We start from the raw sequence: 14,577 nt of genomic DNA, 5'->3' as shown, positions 1-14,577 counted from the left end.
GCTCACACGACACGAGACGCGGCCCAACGCCCAGCACACGACACGCCCCCCGCCCCGCCGCGGACCAGCAGCGGCTTCCAGAGAAACCCGCCGGAGCGCGCGGCTTAATGGCGCTCGCGCTATCCACGCTCCCCTTCGCCCCCTCCACCCCGGCGCCCGCCTCGTTCCGCCCCCGCGGGGCCCACTTCGCCCCCTCCCCCGCCGGCAGGAGCGTCGGAGTCGGCCTCCCCCTCGCGTGCGCGGCGCCGCGGAAGAACCGCGGGCGGAGGCGGCGCGGCGGGGGCCTGGTGGTGTTCGCGGCGGCCGACTACTACGCGACGCTCGGCGTGCAGCGCTCCGCGACCATCAAGGACATCAAGGCCGCCTACCGGAAGCTCGCGCGCCAGGTGTTCGACGCTTGTCCCCACTCCCACTTAAGCCACATCCCTACTCGTTTTATGGAGTTCTATCTATTTACAAGTAGTGCCCATCAGCCTGTCATGCTATCTATTTAAAAGTAGTTCCTTGAATCACACATGATGCATTGTTTTGTTTGGATAAAGTGTGGATAAGCGCACCCTAGCGAACTGTATATAACCCTAGCAGTGTTATCTTGCTACTTGCTACAATGGACCAACTTCTCACCCCCTCCTGTAAATTGTGACCCATATTAGTGTCCGTGAATATTCGAGTCTCATTTTTGTTATACTATCATATCAGTAGCCTCTAGAACTTTGTAGCCGCAACTCACACTGTAACTCAGTCCAATCTCTTTGCTGGCTCAATTTGATTTGCATGTGCAAGGTCTTTGCGTTTTGGAGTGTTGAATGTTTCGCAATAATCACTCCCTACTTTCTATTTTTGTGCATCTTTGATATTGCAGAGGTTCGCTTTTATACATGAAAATCCCTTATTAGTACAGATAATAACACCACTAGGTCTGACAGCTGCTTTGTAATTTTTTAGATGAGAGGTAATTGTTTTTTAGAGGTTGAGTCCTGACACCATTTAGAGGAATTTTGTGTGAGATCTTCACAGTTACATCCACATGACCGCACCATGGTGTTTCATTAACTTTCTAGCATTATAAATTTTCTCACTGCTGAAGCAATGTTGACAGACACTGCAACGTTTAACACTGGAAAGTCTGACTCTCCTACCCAATGGCATCAGCATGCCATGTAGAAATCACCGGCACCATTGCTAGTTGCTGCCATGCTAAGAGCCTGAATCACGTATTGATCCTTTTAGGGCAAGGCCTAACATCCAATCCAACATTTTTGTCTTCAACCACGTGCCATTTACAATAGCTATTTTTGGGGTCGTTGGAGTTGGCTTTGGGCATAGGAGGGGGATCAGATGACATGCTCGTGAGTTGAGAATAAAGGTAGATCCGCAAAGGTCCTTCTGCTTCACCTGAATCTGGCTGAGCAAGGGTGCTGGAATCTGGAATACCATTGGAAGTCTACAAAAGTCTGATTTTGGACTAAGACATGATCTTGTATCGGGCCTAGATTATAACAGGCCTAAAGCACCCTCCTTGATAGGTTTGAAAAATCTTCATTCATACCTTTTTTTAGAACATAGACACGATTGACTTTCATGATTTAAACTTTGGTGTGAAATTTATCACGTTCACCAACTGACATGGTTTTGCTCTATTTCTAGGTTTCTCACACATGATGTATACATTAGATTCAACTTCCATTAAAAACTACTGAGTTTTGACAATTTGTTTCTCTTCTTATTTTGTCTTTACCTTGTAGTATCATCCTGATGTCAATAAGGAACCTGGAGCAACCGACAAGTTCAAAGAGATAAGCTCAGCCTATGAGGTATGCACTACATGGCCCCATAAATATTTTGGCTCCATGTGTTTCTATGCTGTTCTGACTCCTGACTATTCTGAGAATATGTTAAGGATGGACCATTGTGAAAATGGACCTAAAACATCTCTTCCTAACAGGCCCTCAATGTCAAGGTCAAAAAAAAATATTTACAAGGTCAAAAAAAATAGGCCCTCAATGTCTTGATTCAGAACTAGCTTTCTTTGTTAATAGTTCAATTATGAATTATCACCTTACCAAATGGCAAGTGATGGCTTTTAGCTTTTACTCTGCAACCCAGAAATCAAATGTATTTATGAACAGAGGCACTCACTGGGAGCAATTTGCACAAAACCTAAAGCACTATTCTAAGTAATGGAGTAGTGGGTGGTTGCAAATCAACCCCTTCATCTAAACTTGCACTTTCCACTTTTAGGATAGAGAATATAAAAGCATACATATTCTAAATATCTTGAACTATATGTTTTCGATGATAGTTTGCCGTTGTCAGCAAAGTCATTTATCTACCTTAGAAACATGTTGAGTTTTTATTGTTTACTCAGTCGTCTGTCGCCACTCTATCCATACGCGGTCTCAAATAAAAGATAAAGATTGGTCAGGTAAATTAGTGGAGTAGCTTCTTGAGTTTACCCTTATTGATTCATGTTAAAATGAAAGTATTTCATCCAACTATGAGGTCCTGTGTGCAAAGACTTTACGGAACTTTGTCAATGTCTACTTTGGAGATACTTGCCGCCCTGGTAAGATTATAGGATATTGACTGCCATAAGAAGATAGGATTCAAAGATCCTACAATGTGATCTTGAGAACCTTGGTTAGGAACATGAATTATTTCCCTGAAGGCCTGAACTACCATAGTGAGTTGGGCGCTTAGGCAAGGTTAATTTGTCCAGATTAGGCTATATGACTTGGAAGCTAATTTTTTTTAACAAGTTAGCATACTCTGAACCAAGGTTTATGTGGGTATAGTTCTTTGGCTCACCTAGACTAGCAGTATTGGTTTATGTGGGAAATGTCTTATCTGTTATATTTCTTCTCAGTCTTAAGCTATGCCCCCCCAAACTTACTAATATATATTGCTTCAAGGCACTGAAACTACGGAATGTCTATGTCTCCACTCACACATTTTAGTAATTTGTGTGTATTGTACAAAGTACTGTGTGCTACAATTCAACCTACTTAGGAATCAATTTGGATGACATTGCCTATCTGAGTAATGAGTTAATTTGTCTTGCTCCACTGTTTACTAGATTTCATCAATGATTAATGCCGTTTTCATTCCCTTTTTGTCTTCTATTCCATGTTTTGGGGTACTGAATCTCATTATCATCAGGTTCTGTCAGATGATAAGAAGAGGGCATTGTATGACCAATATGGTGAAGCCGGGGTTAAGAGCGCGGTTGGGGGCAACGCTGGAGCTTATACAGTACTGCTTTTCAACTCTTTGCTCTAGCATTTACATCACAGTATCTTTAAATTTGATTATATTTCTGTTACTAGAGTTCATTGGCTTGTAAGAATACTAGACTTAAGTAACTACTGCATGCCTTTTCTGCTTAAACAAGGTTTGAATTCTTTCCCATTTCTCTGTGCAGTCGAATCCATTTGATCTGTTTGAGACATTCTTCGGAGCAAGCATGGGTGGTGGTGGTGGCTTTTCTGGTATGGACCAGAGCGCATTTAGGACACGCAGAAGGAGCACTGCTGCTCAGGGTGAAGACATCAGGTTTGTTGTAAGAAGTGTTGAAGTGAAATAATATTCAGACCCCAGCTGTTTATCTAGTTAAAAAGACTCGCTAGATCTATTAAGACAATATAAGTTAATGAACAATAATTATCATGTTTACTAATCTGCACGAATTTGGTCACAACTGCATACTTTTTAGGTCCGGCATTATTTGCGTTAAAGTAATACTTAAGCATTTATGCTGTGCTGTGGTACTGCATGGAATAAGCGGTTGCCTGTAGACCAATGTATCATTGTTTTTAAGGCGTCCTGCCTTGGACGCTTAGGCGATAAGGCGCCCTGGCAGCGCCTTACAAATATGCCCGCCTTAGGCGCTTAGTCGTCGCCTAGGCGGTAGAGCGGGTGGTGCTCGCCTTAGGTCGCCTTACCGCCTTAAAAACAATGCAATGTATAGTATCACCATTATGAAATTATAGTATCACCATTATGAAATTATAGTATCTTTGTTGTCTTATGTTTGTTACGCAACAAATATTGTGGTTGGTGATGCTGGCACATTGCTTGTGGCTGGGGATAGTTTGAGGAAAGAAACCAATATTACTGTTCCACCAGATTCTTCTACAAAGTTGTTATGTAGCTGCAATTTATGACATTTCGTATATATAAAGAATAAATCTAGTGTGAATTCTAGACTTACATAGATTTATTCCACCAGATATGATGTGATTCTAGGGTTCTCAGAGGCAATATTTGGAACAGAAAAAGATATCATATTATCCCATTTGGAGACTTGTGATGCTTGTAGCGGTTCTGGTTCAAAGGTTGGCTCAAAGGCAAAAATATGCTCCACATGTGGTGGGCGAGGGCAAGTAATGCGAACCGAGCAGACACCATTTGGTCTCTTTTCCCAGGTAACCATGGAGCATAAATGTTAAAACCCTTTGTATCATTATTCCAGATCTTAACCATGAGTGCATACTGGCAACTGTGTGACAGCTTCATATAACAATAAATAGCTTTGGCCCTATATTTCATTGCAAGGTATTGTTACAACAAAACAAAATTTAGACAAAGCAAAGTGAGGTCAAAAGCAAAGAATTGAAAATGAGATGTCATGAAACTAAAGAAAATATACTTGCACTATACACTGGGGTACAAATAAGTTCTCTTTTGTTCTAAGTGAATAAGAAGGGCTGGAAAATTACAGAAATGGAACCTCACGATTTAGAGTAGCAAGCAAGAAAAGGTGAGCAAGAACAGGGGGCTAAAACATATTTACTTCGGAATGCACCCATGAGCTTAGCACCGACGCAAGTTGTGTTCACTCCTGAATTGTTTTGGGTAGAGTTCCTTTTTATTTCAAAAATGAATAATTCTTTTTCAAGAGCGCCTCTAAACCAATTTCAATGGGTTGAATTGAAACAGCCAGAAGATGACATTTTGCACTAATTTAGCATCATGTGGAACATGACAGATCTCATGTTTGTCCATTTATCTTGTCATCCTTGTTTGATGCTAGTTGGTGCTGAGTTATACTGATTCTCTCTTGGACTCTAGTTCAATTTGATTATTTACTGCAATTTGCGATTATTACATAAGAACTTTTCTTTTTTCTTATTTTGTAGGTTTCTATTTGCCCCACTTGTGTAGGAGAGGGTGAGGTTATTTCAGAGTATTGCAGGAAATGCTCTGGAGAGGGGCGTGTTCGTGTCAGAAAAGAGATCAAAGTAAAAATCCCTCCAGGAGTTAGTAAAGGTAGCACTCTTCGTGTACGTGGTGAAGGTGATGCAGGACCGAAAGGGTAAGCAAAGCAAGATCAAACATAAAGTTTATACTTCATTCCTCAAACATTTTGAAACAATCGCAAAGTGATCATTGCGGTCTTGGAAATTATGTGGATCTTTTGTATGGTATTGCTGATCGCTTTGCTTAAGTTTACTTGTAGCCTATCTTGCATTTGTTTGGAATTAACTATCATTAAAACACGGTAATTGGGCCATGGAGTATCGCCAATGGCATTCACATAGGATGCACACGTCATTCTTGAATTGCTTTGTTGTCTTTCTGCTAGGCGAGTGGAAGTTTGTGGCCACCAGCCAGCAGCAGATTTTTTTCTTGAGATCTCGGACTGTGCATGTGTGTTGTGCAGACACTATTTCAATATTATTTCGTATTTGTAGAGGTGTATTGCAAGAATTTATGATTTATAACACCTACAGTTAAGATTAAGAATAACTTTCAGGAAATGTTCAGATTTATTTGTTTGTTATGTGCCTTGCTTTAGCTTTCATGCAATTGTTGTAGTTCCCCATTTTCTGTTTTTTAGTTTTTATATCTTCATTGCGTGGATATCCAAATAAATCCGTGCTGAAACCATTTTTTCTTGTGGGAAACAGAGGGCCTCCCGGAGATCTTTTTGTCTGCCTTGATGTAGAGGAGCCATCCGATATTAAAAGGGATGGTATCAACTTGTATTCAACTGTGTCGATAAGCTACATTGAAGCTATTTTGGGTACAGTTCAAAAGGTAAATCTTTCTCTTTAGGAGTTTCCTTCTCTTCATGATCATCAATTATGATATTTGCTTTCAGAAATATTTCATTGCCTTTCTTCAGTAAGCACATATTCGGTTGAATGTATGAAGTTCTCACTTTACCTTTTAACTGGTGATTAGAACCAACCCAGCAAGCAAAAATGAGATCTAAACCTTACTAAAGTAAAATAGCTTTATTGCAGTTTTGATGTAACCACCAAATTTCAAGTGGAGGTGTATGTGTTGATCACAACCCAAGTACGTGGGAGTTCATTCCCACGTTGCTGTTGCATGTATTTGGTGTATTTCCCTTGGAAACCAAAAAAATTAGTTGACAGCCACCTGACTCACAGTAATCATCAAACAGAAAAACTGATAGTGTTTTAATATTAATGCTAAGCTTAACTATGTCTTGGACTGTTCAGCTCTTATTTTAATGCTAATCTTTCCTGTTTTTTCTGTTAAGATAATTAACTCAATCACTCAAACTTTAAATCATTGTAAATGCAATGAAAGCAAGGTTTTTCACTCTATTAGTGTGTCATTAACTCATTATACCGACCTAAGCTAAATCCAAAACCAGAGGAGGTGATACTTTGATTTTGACTTGGTGCCACATTTTTTTGAGCGAATCTGATGCCACATATTTTTGAGCGAATTTGATGCCACGTTTGCCTGGAAGCAAGTCTGTACTGGCAATGGTTTTGGTTTGTTAACCAAGTGGGCTTGAGCCAGGGCCAATGCTAGAGCTGCTGTTATACGAGGCCTAGTCAAATCTGTTTTCCTTGAACTGATTTAAGTCTTTGTGCCTTCCTTAAACCATGTATGGTTCAGAGCAAAGTGACATGTTGGTGGATGTTTGTTTCAAGTATGATGGCAATATTGTAATGGTTATTTCATGTATACTGCCTACTGTCTAAATTATGCTGTTGATATCGTTAAAAAACAAATAAAGTATGGTGTTGTGTAGTCATTCCTTTTAAAATTTTGTTGCAAGCAGGTCAGAACTGTTGAGGGAAGTAGTGAACTTCGAATACCTCCAGGCACCCAACCTGGTGATGTATTGGTCCTAGCGAAGCAAGGTGTTCCATCGTTGAATAGGCCATCTATACGCGGTGATCATCTATTCACTGTTAAGGTCTCTATACCCAAACGTATAAGGTGAAAATACACTTCCCCTCTTGAGCCTTTTTATTTAGTATACACTAGTTCTCTAGAGCTACATAAGCACTCGATCCTTATTTCTCTGAATTACTGCTATACAGTGGGCGCGAAAAGGAGTTACTTGAGGAACTTGCATCGTTGAAAAATGGTGGTTTTGCCCGTGCACCGGTGAAGCCAAAACGTAAGCATGCAATATAATGCATAGATTTGATCCTTCCTTTGTCTCTCCCTCTTGTCAGCGAAAAGTTCATTTTCATTTTGGATCGCTACCAGTGGAACATTGCTGCATCCTATCGTTGCTGCTTGATAAGGGAATAAGGAACTTTTGTAGGAGAAATTAAACTCACATGTCTGTGTTGCAGCTGTACATAAAGAGAATGGAAGCCGTGCTGCTCCAGAAGTACCAGATCAACCTGATGATGGGGAGGGTGACTGGTTGAAGAAACTTTCTGATTTTGCTGGGTAAAAATACTGAACTTGATTTCGTTATACTGCAATTGCTGATGGGTGTTTGGTCTTGCTTACATGTCATCAATGCCAGAGGGCCTTATATCCTTCAGTATATTCTCATTGATCATATGTTGTTACATGTCTGAAAAGATTTGTCGATGTAGAAATTCATGTTCAGTTCCTTTTTATTGTACTGAACCTATTAATGATTATACTGATTTTTTATTGACTTGGTTCTGCAATCAATTGCATTCACGTTATCTCGTGTATTATGTCCTCATGTTGACCAAGTTGTTTGTTGAATTCTTTCAGATCCATTGTCAACGGGGCATCCAAGTGGCTGAAGGACAACCTGTAGCCTGTAAATATTTATTGAATGATGCATTCTCTTCAACACCAGTCATGGTGTTATCCAATCTGCAATTCTTCAATTCATCGGGATTCGACGAGCTGTTGCATCTTTTACGGGCTGTGAAGTGGCAACGGAGAGGTTTAGTGTCAACTAATTTTATTGACGCGGTTTTTATTTTGTTTTGAGATACTTTTGTAAAGCATGAATTTTGCTGTAGTCGCACTCATATTTCCTAGAGCATGTAACAGTTGTTGAGTCACGGCCGAAGATATCGAAATCGATGAAGCTACATCCTCTGTAAATACACATATATTTTTTTTTCTGGTAGATCACTTCAGTACAACATCAGGCTGTGCAAGTGAATATTCTTGTTGCTTCAAATTCAGAACAAACGGGCACCCGTGTCCTCATCCCTCAAGTGCAATTTTTTGCAATAGAACATGAGATTTCTTGACAGAATACAAATTTTCTTTTGCATATTCTGTTCTTGTTCGTCTTACAAGGCGTCTTGAGTTGCAAAATGAAATTAAATAAAGGCATATGATATTATCTGAACTTGAAAGGATGTACAAGCCCTAGTCCTGTGTGGACGTCGAGCTGAGCTTGAGCAAGATGAGGGCGGCGACCGCCATGGGCAGGGACACCATGAGCAGCGCCTCCACGATGTTGGGCCGCGTGATGTCGGGGAGCAGCACGCTGCCGTACTTCACGGCCGCCGCGCCGCCGACGGACCCGAGCCCCAGCGTCAGGAGGTAGCCGGAGTCATCCTGGTTGAACAACGCACATGAACCAAAGGGAGATCGATTCAGAAACCAAGCCAAGGAACCTGGTAAGAGATTGTGCAAATGTAGTGCTACCAGTGTTCCAGGGCGGAATGGCTGCCGAACCTGAAGATTCTGAGCATAACACATTTGTTACAGCAGTATGGGGAGGAGGAGCACTGACCTGCGGGATTGGACCCTTGCTGCCCGGCTCCGCCTCGGCGCCGTTGGTGTCGCGGGACACGCGAGCGCGACCGCCGGCGCGTCTCCTCGCCGAGCGCCGGCAGCTCACGCGGGAGCCGCGCCCCGGCGGCGGGGCTGCGCCGGGGCCGGAGACGGTGGCCCGGGATGGCGCGGCCACCGCGCACGCACACGCCATGGACACGACACGAGCGGGACAGGAAGCAGAGACGGGAAGGCCTTTCGCGTAGCGCAGCGCCTACGTTCGTTATCCACAGCCGAGACACAGCTTCAGCTAGCAGTTTTTTTTCTTTTCTTTTCCGGGAGAGTGAGCATGCAGTTTTCGTAAAAGTACCCGAAAACTAGGGGAAATTGATCTTCTGCCCCACGCTTGTTGGAACTTTGGGCGTGTTTGCGTGCTTCATGCCATAGTGCCCTGTCAATTTTTGCCGAGGGGTCCACCCGTCGTGTCGTGGGTATTTAGGGGCCGCCGTTAGGCCTTGTACAATGTTGGATGCTTAAAAAGAGAGAGAGTACTGTTGCATCACCAGAAATTTTTGTCACACAATGGAGAGTGCTTCCAGTAGGCACTTACTTACTTCAAATCTGTAGCATCCGTGAGGGAAGGAGGGCAGTTAACTCCCCTGAGCACCGACTGGCATCGAAGCCAAAGTTTGCTCCCGTACCACTTAATAAGCATCTGTGTAAGCATCTGCCCAAAGAAAAATCGTTTTTTTCCTCTGAGGCACCTGTGTAAGCGCTTGCGTTGTATAGGGCCTTAATGGCTAATCCTAAGGGGTCCACCTATCGGTGGCCCACGCCGGAGTTTAACGCGGCGGCGCGCGCCGGTGGTCTAGTCTCCGGCGAACCCAAAACACGGCTTGAGCTTTGTGACCATAGTAGCTATTTGTCTCGTCAGCCACATGTTCTATTTCCCATGCGTAGGTGATTCTAAGTAGGATGAGCAGACATAGATGGTGTTGAGCATGCATGTGCGTCGACTTTTTAGGGTGTTGAATGCCTCTTGCTGCTCATTTGACCACTGGAAATTGTCCTTCTTAAGGGCATTGAAAAGGGGTTTGCAGATATATCCATAATTTTGCACAAATCTTCTGTAATACCCTGTGAGGCCCAAGAAACTTCTCAATTGTGAAACATTTTCAGGGGCAGGCCATTGGGTAATTGCTTCAATCTTCACAGGGTCTGTGGCAACCCCATCTCCCCTAATAATGTGGCCCAGGTACTCCACCTGAGGTTGAGCAAAAATACATTTGCTTAAGTTGACCACCAGTTGATTTTCCTGTAGGGTTTTAAAAACCTCCTCCAAGTGTGCCAAATGGTCCTCCAATGTTTCACTGAATATCAGTATGTCGTCAAAGAAACCAAAACAAATTTTCTGAGATATTTCTTGAGGATTTTGTTCATTAGCATTTGAAAAGTGGCAGGAGCATTGGTTAGGCCGAAAGGCATGACCAAATATTCATAATGTCCACAATGAGTAGTGAAAGCAGTCTTTTCAATGTCTTCCTCCTTCATTCTTAGTTGGTGATAACCACTCTTCAAATCCAATTTGGTAAACACAGTAGCCCCATGAAGCTCATCCAGCAAATCCTCAATAACTGGAATAGGGTATTTGTTCTTGATAGTTTGGGAATTTACTTTTCTGAAATCATTGCACAGCCTCCAAGACAGATCCTTCTTTCTAATCAGAATAGCTGGAGAAGAATAATGGCTAGAGCTGTCCCTAATTATTTGCTTATTGACCATGTCCTGGATGATTGTCTCCATAGCATTCTTCTGATGATGTGGCAGTCGATAAGGTCTTTGATTGACTACTTTGGCCCCGGGCATAAAAGGAATTGCATGGTCACAAGCCCTAGCAGGGGGCAGCATAGTAGGACTAGAGAAGACCTTTTTGTATTTTCCCATCATGGCCTTAATTTGAGGATGCACAAGGGGCTTTCGTGTAGCTTCAGGCTGTAGCTTGTTTACAACAATGACTGCCCCACAAACTGATTGCTCCAATATATGCTTATCCATGCTAGATTCAGTGACAGGACCAGATGGCAAGCTCTCATCCGAGAAAGTGACCAACTTTTGTTTGTCCTTTGTAATCTGAAATTCCATAAGGTCAAAATCTAACTTCACAGGGTTGTGGGTGGACATCCAATCAGCTCCCAAGATAATGTCATAGCCCTGAAGTTTTAGCATTCTAAAATCTGAAACAAATTCCTCTCCCTGAATGATATATGGACAGTTTGGGGCCATGAATTCAGTCCATAAAGTGCCTCCATTGGCCACCAGCACCTTTGTTTTCTTAGTGGGTGTAAGATGGCACTTGCTCAGAGTAGCAAAAGCAGGGGACATGAAGGTTGCAGAACTACCACTATCAATTAGGGCAGTAGCAGGGAGTTTGCCCACCATTACTGTGACAGTAAAACTGAATTTGGAATTGCTGATTCCCATTAAGGCATGCATGGAAATTTGTAACTGTTGTTGATCAGGTGGTTCAGCAGTGTCTTGTTCCATTTCTTCAGACATTTCAGTGACATAGACCAAATCAGTATCATCAGGGTTCTGTTCTTGCAAGGCCTGAATTTGAGCTAGGTTGCTCATTTTACACACCTTTTTGTGCCTAGGAAACCAAGTCTCCTTGCATTTATAGCAGATACCCTTGAGTCTTGCTTGTTGAATAACAGCCGGAGTGTTATTAATGTTAGTTCTGGGTTGTTCCAGCACCAATGATTTCCCGGCAGCTGTGGGAGGGAACTGAGCAAAATTCCTTCTTGGGGGTTGGGCTTGCTCCATTCTTCTAGCTAGCCAGATTGCTCTTTGTAAATCAGCAGGTTCATGACACTGTACATAGTGTTGTATGCTGTCATGCAAGCCAGCTATGAAACTGTTTTTGAAATAGTCATTTGGGAGGGCAGGATTGTCCCTCCTCATGAGATTCATATGATGTTCAAATTTGAGGATGTAATCATTGAGGCTGCCTGACTGATTGAGGGCATGGAATGCTCTGACATTATCACAAACAGAATTTTCGGCAAATCTATCTCCCACATGTCTGCAAAATCTATACCAGGGCAGAGTGTTAGCTTGAAATCCCGTGCCTCTCCACCATTCCATTGCAGGACCAGTGAGGTATGTGACTGCAATTTCTGTTTTACTTTCCGTAGGAGTTCTAGCAGCATCAAAATACATTTCAATGGTTTGTATCCATGAGTCTGTGCCACTTCCATCAAATTCAGGAATGTTCATCTTGGCAGGTTTAACCAGAGCTAGAGGTCTTCGGATATCATTCTGTACTTCTCTGTTGGCCTGAGCATTTCTCCTTAGCAGCTCTAATTGAGCCTCTGCTTCAGCTTGAGCATTAGGAGGGAGAGGAGGCAGGGTAACGGGTGGCTGCACTGGTTGTGGAGCTTGCAAAGCCAATCTATTTTCCAACACAGTTTGGACTGGCCTATTTTGAGCGAAATGTGGGTGTCTGTAGGGGGGCTTGTTACTTCCATCCAGCTGCAGTTCCTTACCAGTGTTGACATCCACTAGAACCGCGGATCCTACTGTCTCGGGAGTGTGCAAGCCCTCTCCAGGTTTTTTAGCAGGGCCCTGTGGGGTCGCATTGATGCTTGTTTCCGGAGCCTCCTGAAGAACTGGGGGTGGGACATATCTGGTTTGGGGAAATGAAGTAATGAACTTTTTCAAGCAAGAATGCAGCTCACCCAAGGTCTTTTGCACTGACTGAAAATTGTTTGATACATGTTCTCTGAAATCCAGGAAATCCTTTCTGTCCAGCTCTCTGTTCTGTTGTAAGGTTTTAACATCAAGTTGCAGAGATTGGAACTCCAGAGATTGAGTGCTCGATGAATCACCTTCTCCCCCCATACTGTGAACTAGGACTAGTAGGAAGGAATTAAGTTGGCAGGGAGCCAAACGACCTTACTACCGACGATCCAGCAAGAGAAAGGAGGGAATTTTACCACAGCACAAGGCTGCAACCTGACCTTACTCTTGAAGATCCTACCGCCGCCATGCCGCCGCCGTCGCCGCGCCGCCAAGAAGTACTCCGGATCCGGGAGGGTGGTGGGATTTTACTACCAAAGCAAGGGGCTTCAATAACCACTAACCTGACCAAACCAGTACCCGATTTTCACCGCCGCCTGCGCCACCTAGAAGCACCGCCGCCAGGATCGAGGGAGAAAAAGAAAATTTTACGGCTCCTGCAACTCTTTTCCGGCCCCCAAATCCAGCTCGCTGCCGAGGATCCAACCTTGCTCTGAATACCAAATGTCAGACCCAGATGGTCTGACGGACTAAAATTCAGAAATACACTCAAAATTCGGAGAACTAGCACCTTCAGGGCTGAATTTTAGAGGAAAGTTAACTAAGGTTTTGGTACAAGCGAGACCAACCGGGAACACCGGCGGCTAGGGTTTACCCCAAGAAGATAAGCATGAGCACGCAGGCTCTCAAAACCTGGCTATATAGCCTTACAAGACTCTAGAAGGTGCGAGAAGCGCACATGGAGGAGAGGGGAGTGGTTGAGCTTTCCAGAGAGATCAACAGCGACGCCTTGACCACCCAGAGCCGTCCGATGGAAGATCAACGCACCACGTCTTCTGTAGCTTTCCGAAGCGGTACGAAGCCACCAGGAGCATTGGATGGAAGATGGACGGTTCCCACAGCTTCACGCCCATGGTTAGAAGTCTGAATTCAACTGAATCACGAAAACAGAGAGAACACTGCAACTGGGTCCTGACACTCCTCTTCTCTTTTGTGCATGCTCTGATCTGCTGCATTAGAACATGCTCTGCTCTACTTTGTAGGCCCGCGTGTGAGTTGACACCACAGGAAGGAATCCCCCTGGCTTTTGTTTCAGCCACTTGGTTTGGGAGGTTTTCACCTCTGGCACCAAAAAAAGTGAGAGGTATTGTACACTTTGACTGTCTTCTTGTCAACTTCTGATGGACGGAAGCTCACTCACCTTTTACATCCATCATCCCAACAGAGTGAATCAAGTTGACACCATATAACTATAAACAAACGTGCCGGTGAGTCCTCTATTTTACCTATGTTTTTAGCATCAGTTCACGACGAATTCACTGTTATAATTGGTATTTTCACTCAGTTTTGTATGGCTTGTTTTCCTCCTTATTTAAGTTGATTGGATTTCCCTACACAAAAAATAAGTTAAACAACGACAATGGCCAACTGCCAATAACAGGCATCAAGCACCTAAGTACCTGCCAATTTTGCAAGATCGAACGACTTCTAATTAGTCCACATCATATCATTGTCAGCCCGTCAGGGTTCCTAAGGCAGCAAATGAATAACTAGTAAATCACTACTGTTCGGAATAGAGTACAACACAAAATTTGGTTTTCCAGGTCCCAAGGGATTTAATGATCTACTATATTAATGCTGCTCCGTTTTTCCCGGAAATCAACAGAGGTAATACGTGAAATCCTAGAGTGAAATCTGAACTCAAAATAACCATATGGAACAGTGGGGAACACTTGCTGACTGAGTGAGTCCACACATCAATTTTCACATTATTCCGACCAACAAGGTGAAGATCTGGGTGGTGACCTGGAAAAGCATACCCATTTAAACATACTTTGCAAG

At 43.3% G+C, this 14,577-nt stretch overlaps 2 protein-coding genes across 2 annotated transcripts; one reads left to right on the top strand and one right to left on the bottom strand.

Annotated features, from left to right (window-relative positions):
- Window positions 1-8,423, top strand: LOC123146009 (chaperone protein DnaJ). Its single transcript, XM_044565573.1, has 11 exons — window positions 1-386; window positions 1,746-1,814; window positions 3,160-3,252; window positions 3,422-3,552; window positions 4,229-4,424; window positions 5,139-5,314; window positions 5,910-6,039; window positions 7,046-7,206; window positions 7,311-7,390; window positions 7,572-7,671; window positions 7,972-8,423. Exons 1-11 carry the CDS (start codon window positions 108-110, stop codon window positions 8,015-8,017), a joined length of 1,461 nt encoding a protein of 486 aa, XP_044421508.1. The 5' UTR covers window positions 1-107; the 3' UTR covers window positions 8,018-8,423.
- Window positions 8,424-8,457: 34 nt separating this feature from the next.
- On the bottom strand, window positions 8,458-9,275 carry LOC123146010 (uncharacterized). Its single transcript, XM_044565574.1, has 2 exons — window positions 8,957-9,275; window positions 8,458-8,778 (listed from the first exon to the last, which is right to left on the bottom strand). The coding sequence occupies exons 1-2, from the start codon at window positions 9,149-9,151 to the stop codon at window positions 8,587-8,589; spliced, it is 387 nt and encodes a 128-aa protein (XP_044421509.1). The 5' UTR covers window positions 9,152-9,275; the 3' UTR covers window positions 8,458-8,586.
- Between the last annotated feature and the right edge of the window lie 5,302 nt (window positions 9,276-14,577).

Source organism: Triticum aestivum, chromosome 6D (genome assembly GCF_018294505.1).
Source record: "Triticum aestivum cultivar Chinese Spring chromosome 6D, IWGSC CS RefSeq v2.1, whole genome shotgun sequence".
Classification (NCBI taxonomy): Eukaryota; Viridiplantae; Streptophyta; class Magnoliopsida; order Poales; family Poaceae; genus Triticum; species Triticum aestivum.
The sequence above is the reverse complement of the archived record's forward strand: the minus strand, read 5'-3'. Positions and strand labels throughout refer to the sequence as shown.

Coding starts and splice junctions, on each gene's coding strand:
- LOC123146010 (XM_044565574.1), bottom strand. CDS start 9,151: ATGGCGTGTGCGTGCGCGGTGGCCGCGCCATCCCGGGCCACCGTCTCC. Junction 8,779..8,956: donor GCAAGGGTCCAATCCCGCAG/GTCAGTGCTCCT, acceptor TTGTTCAACCAG/GATGACTCCGGCTACCTCCT.
- LOC123146009 (XM_044565573.1), top strand. CDS start 108: ATGGCGCTCGCGCTATCCACGCTCCCCTTCGCCCCCTCCACCCCGGCG. Junction 387..1,745: donor ACCGGAAGCTCGCGCGCCAG/GTGTTCGACGCT, acceptor TTTACCTTGTAG/TATCATCCTGATGTCAATAA. Junction 6,040..7,045: donor TTTTGGGTACAGTTCAAAAG/GTAAATCTTTCT, acceptor TGTTGCAAGCAG/GTCAGAACTGTTGAGGGAAG.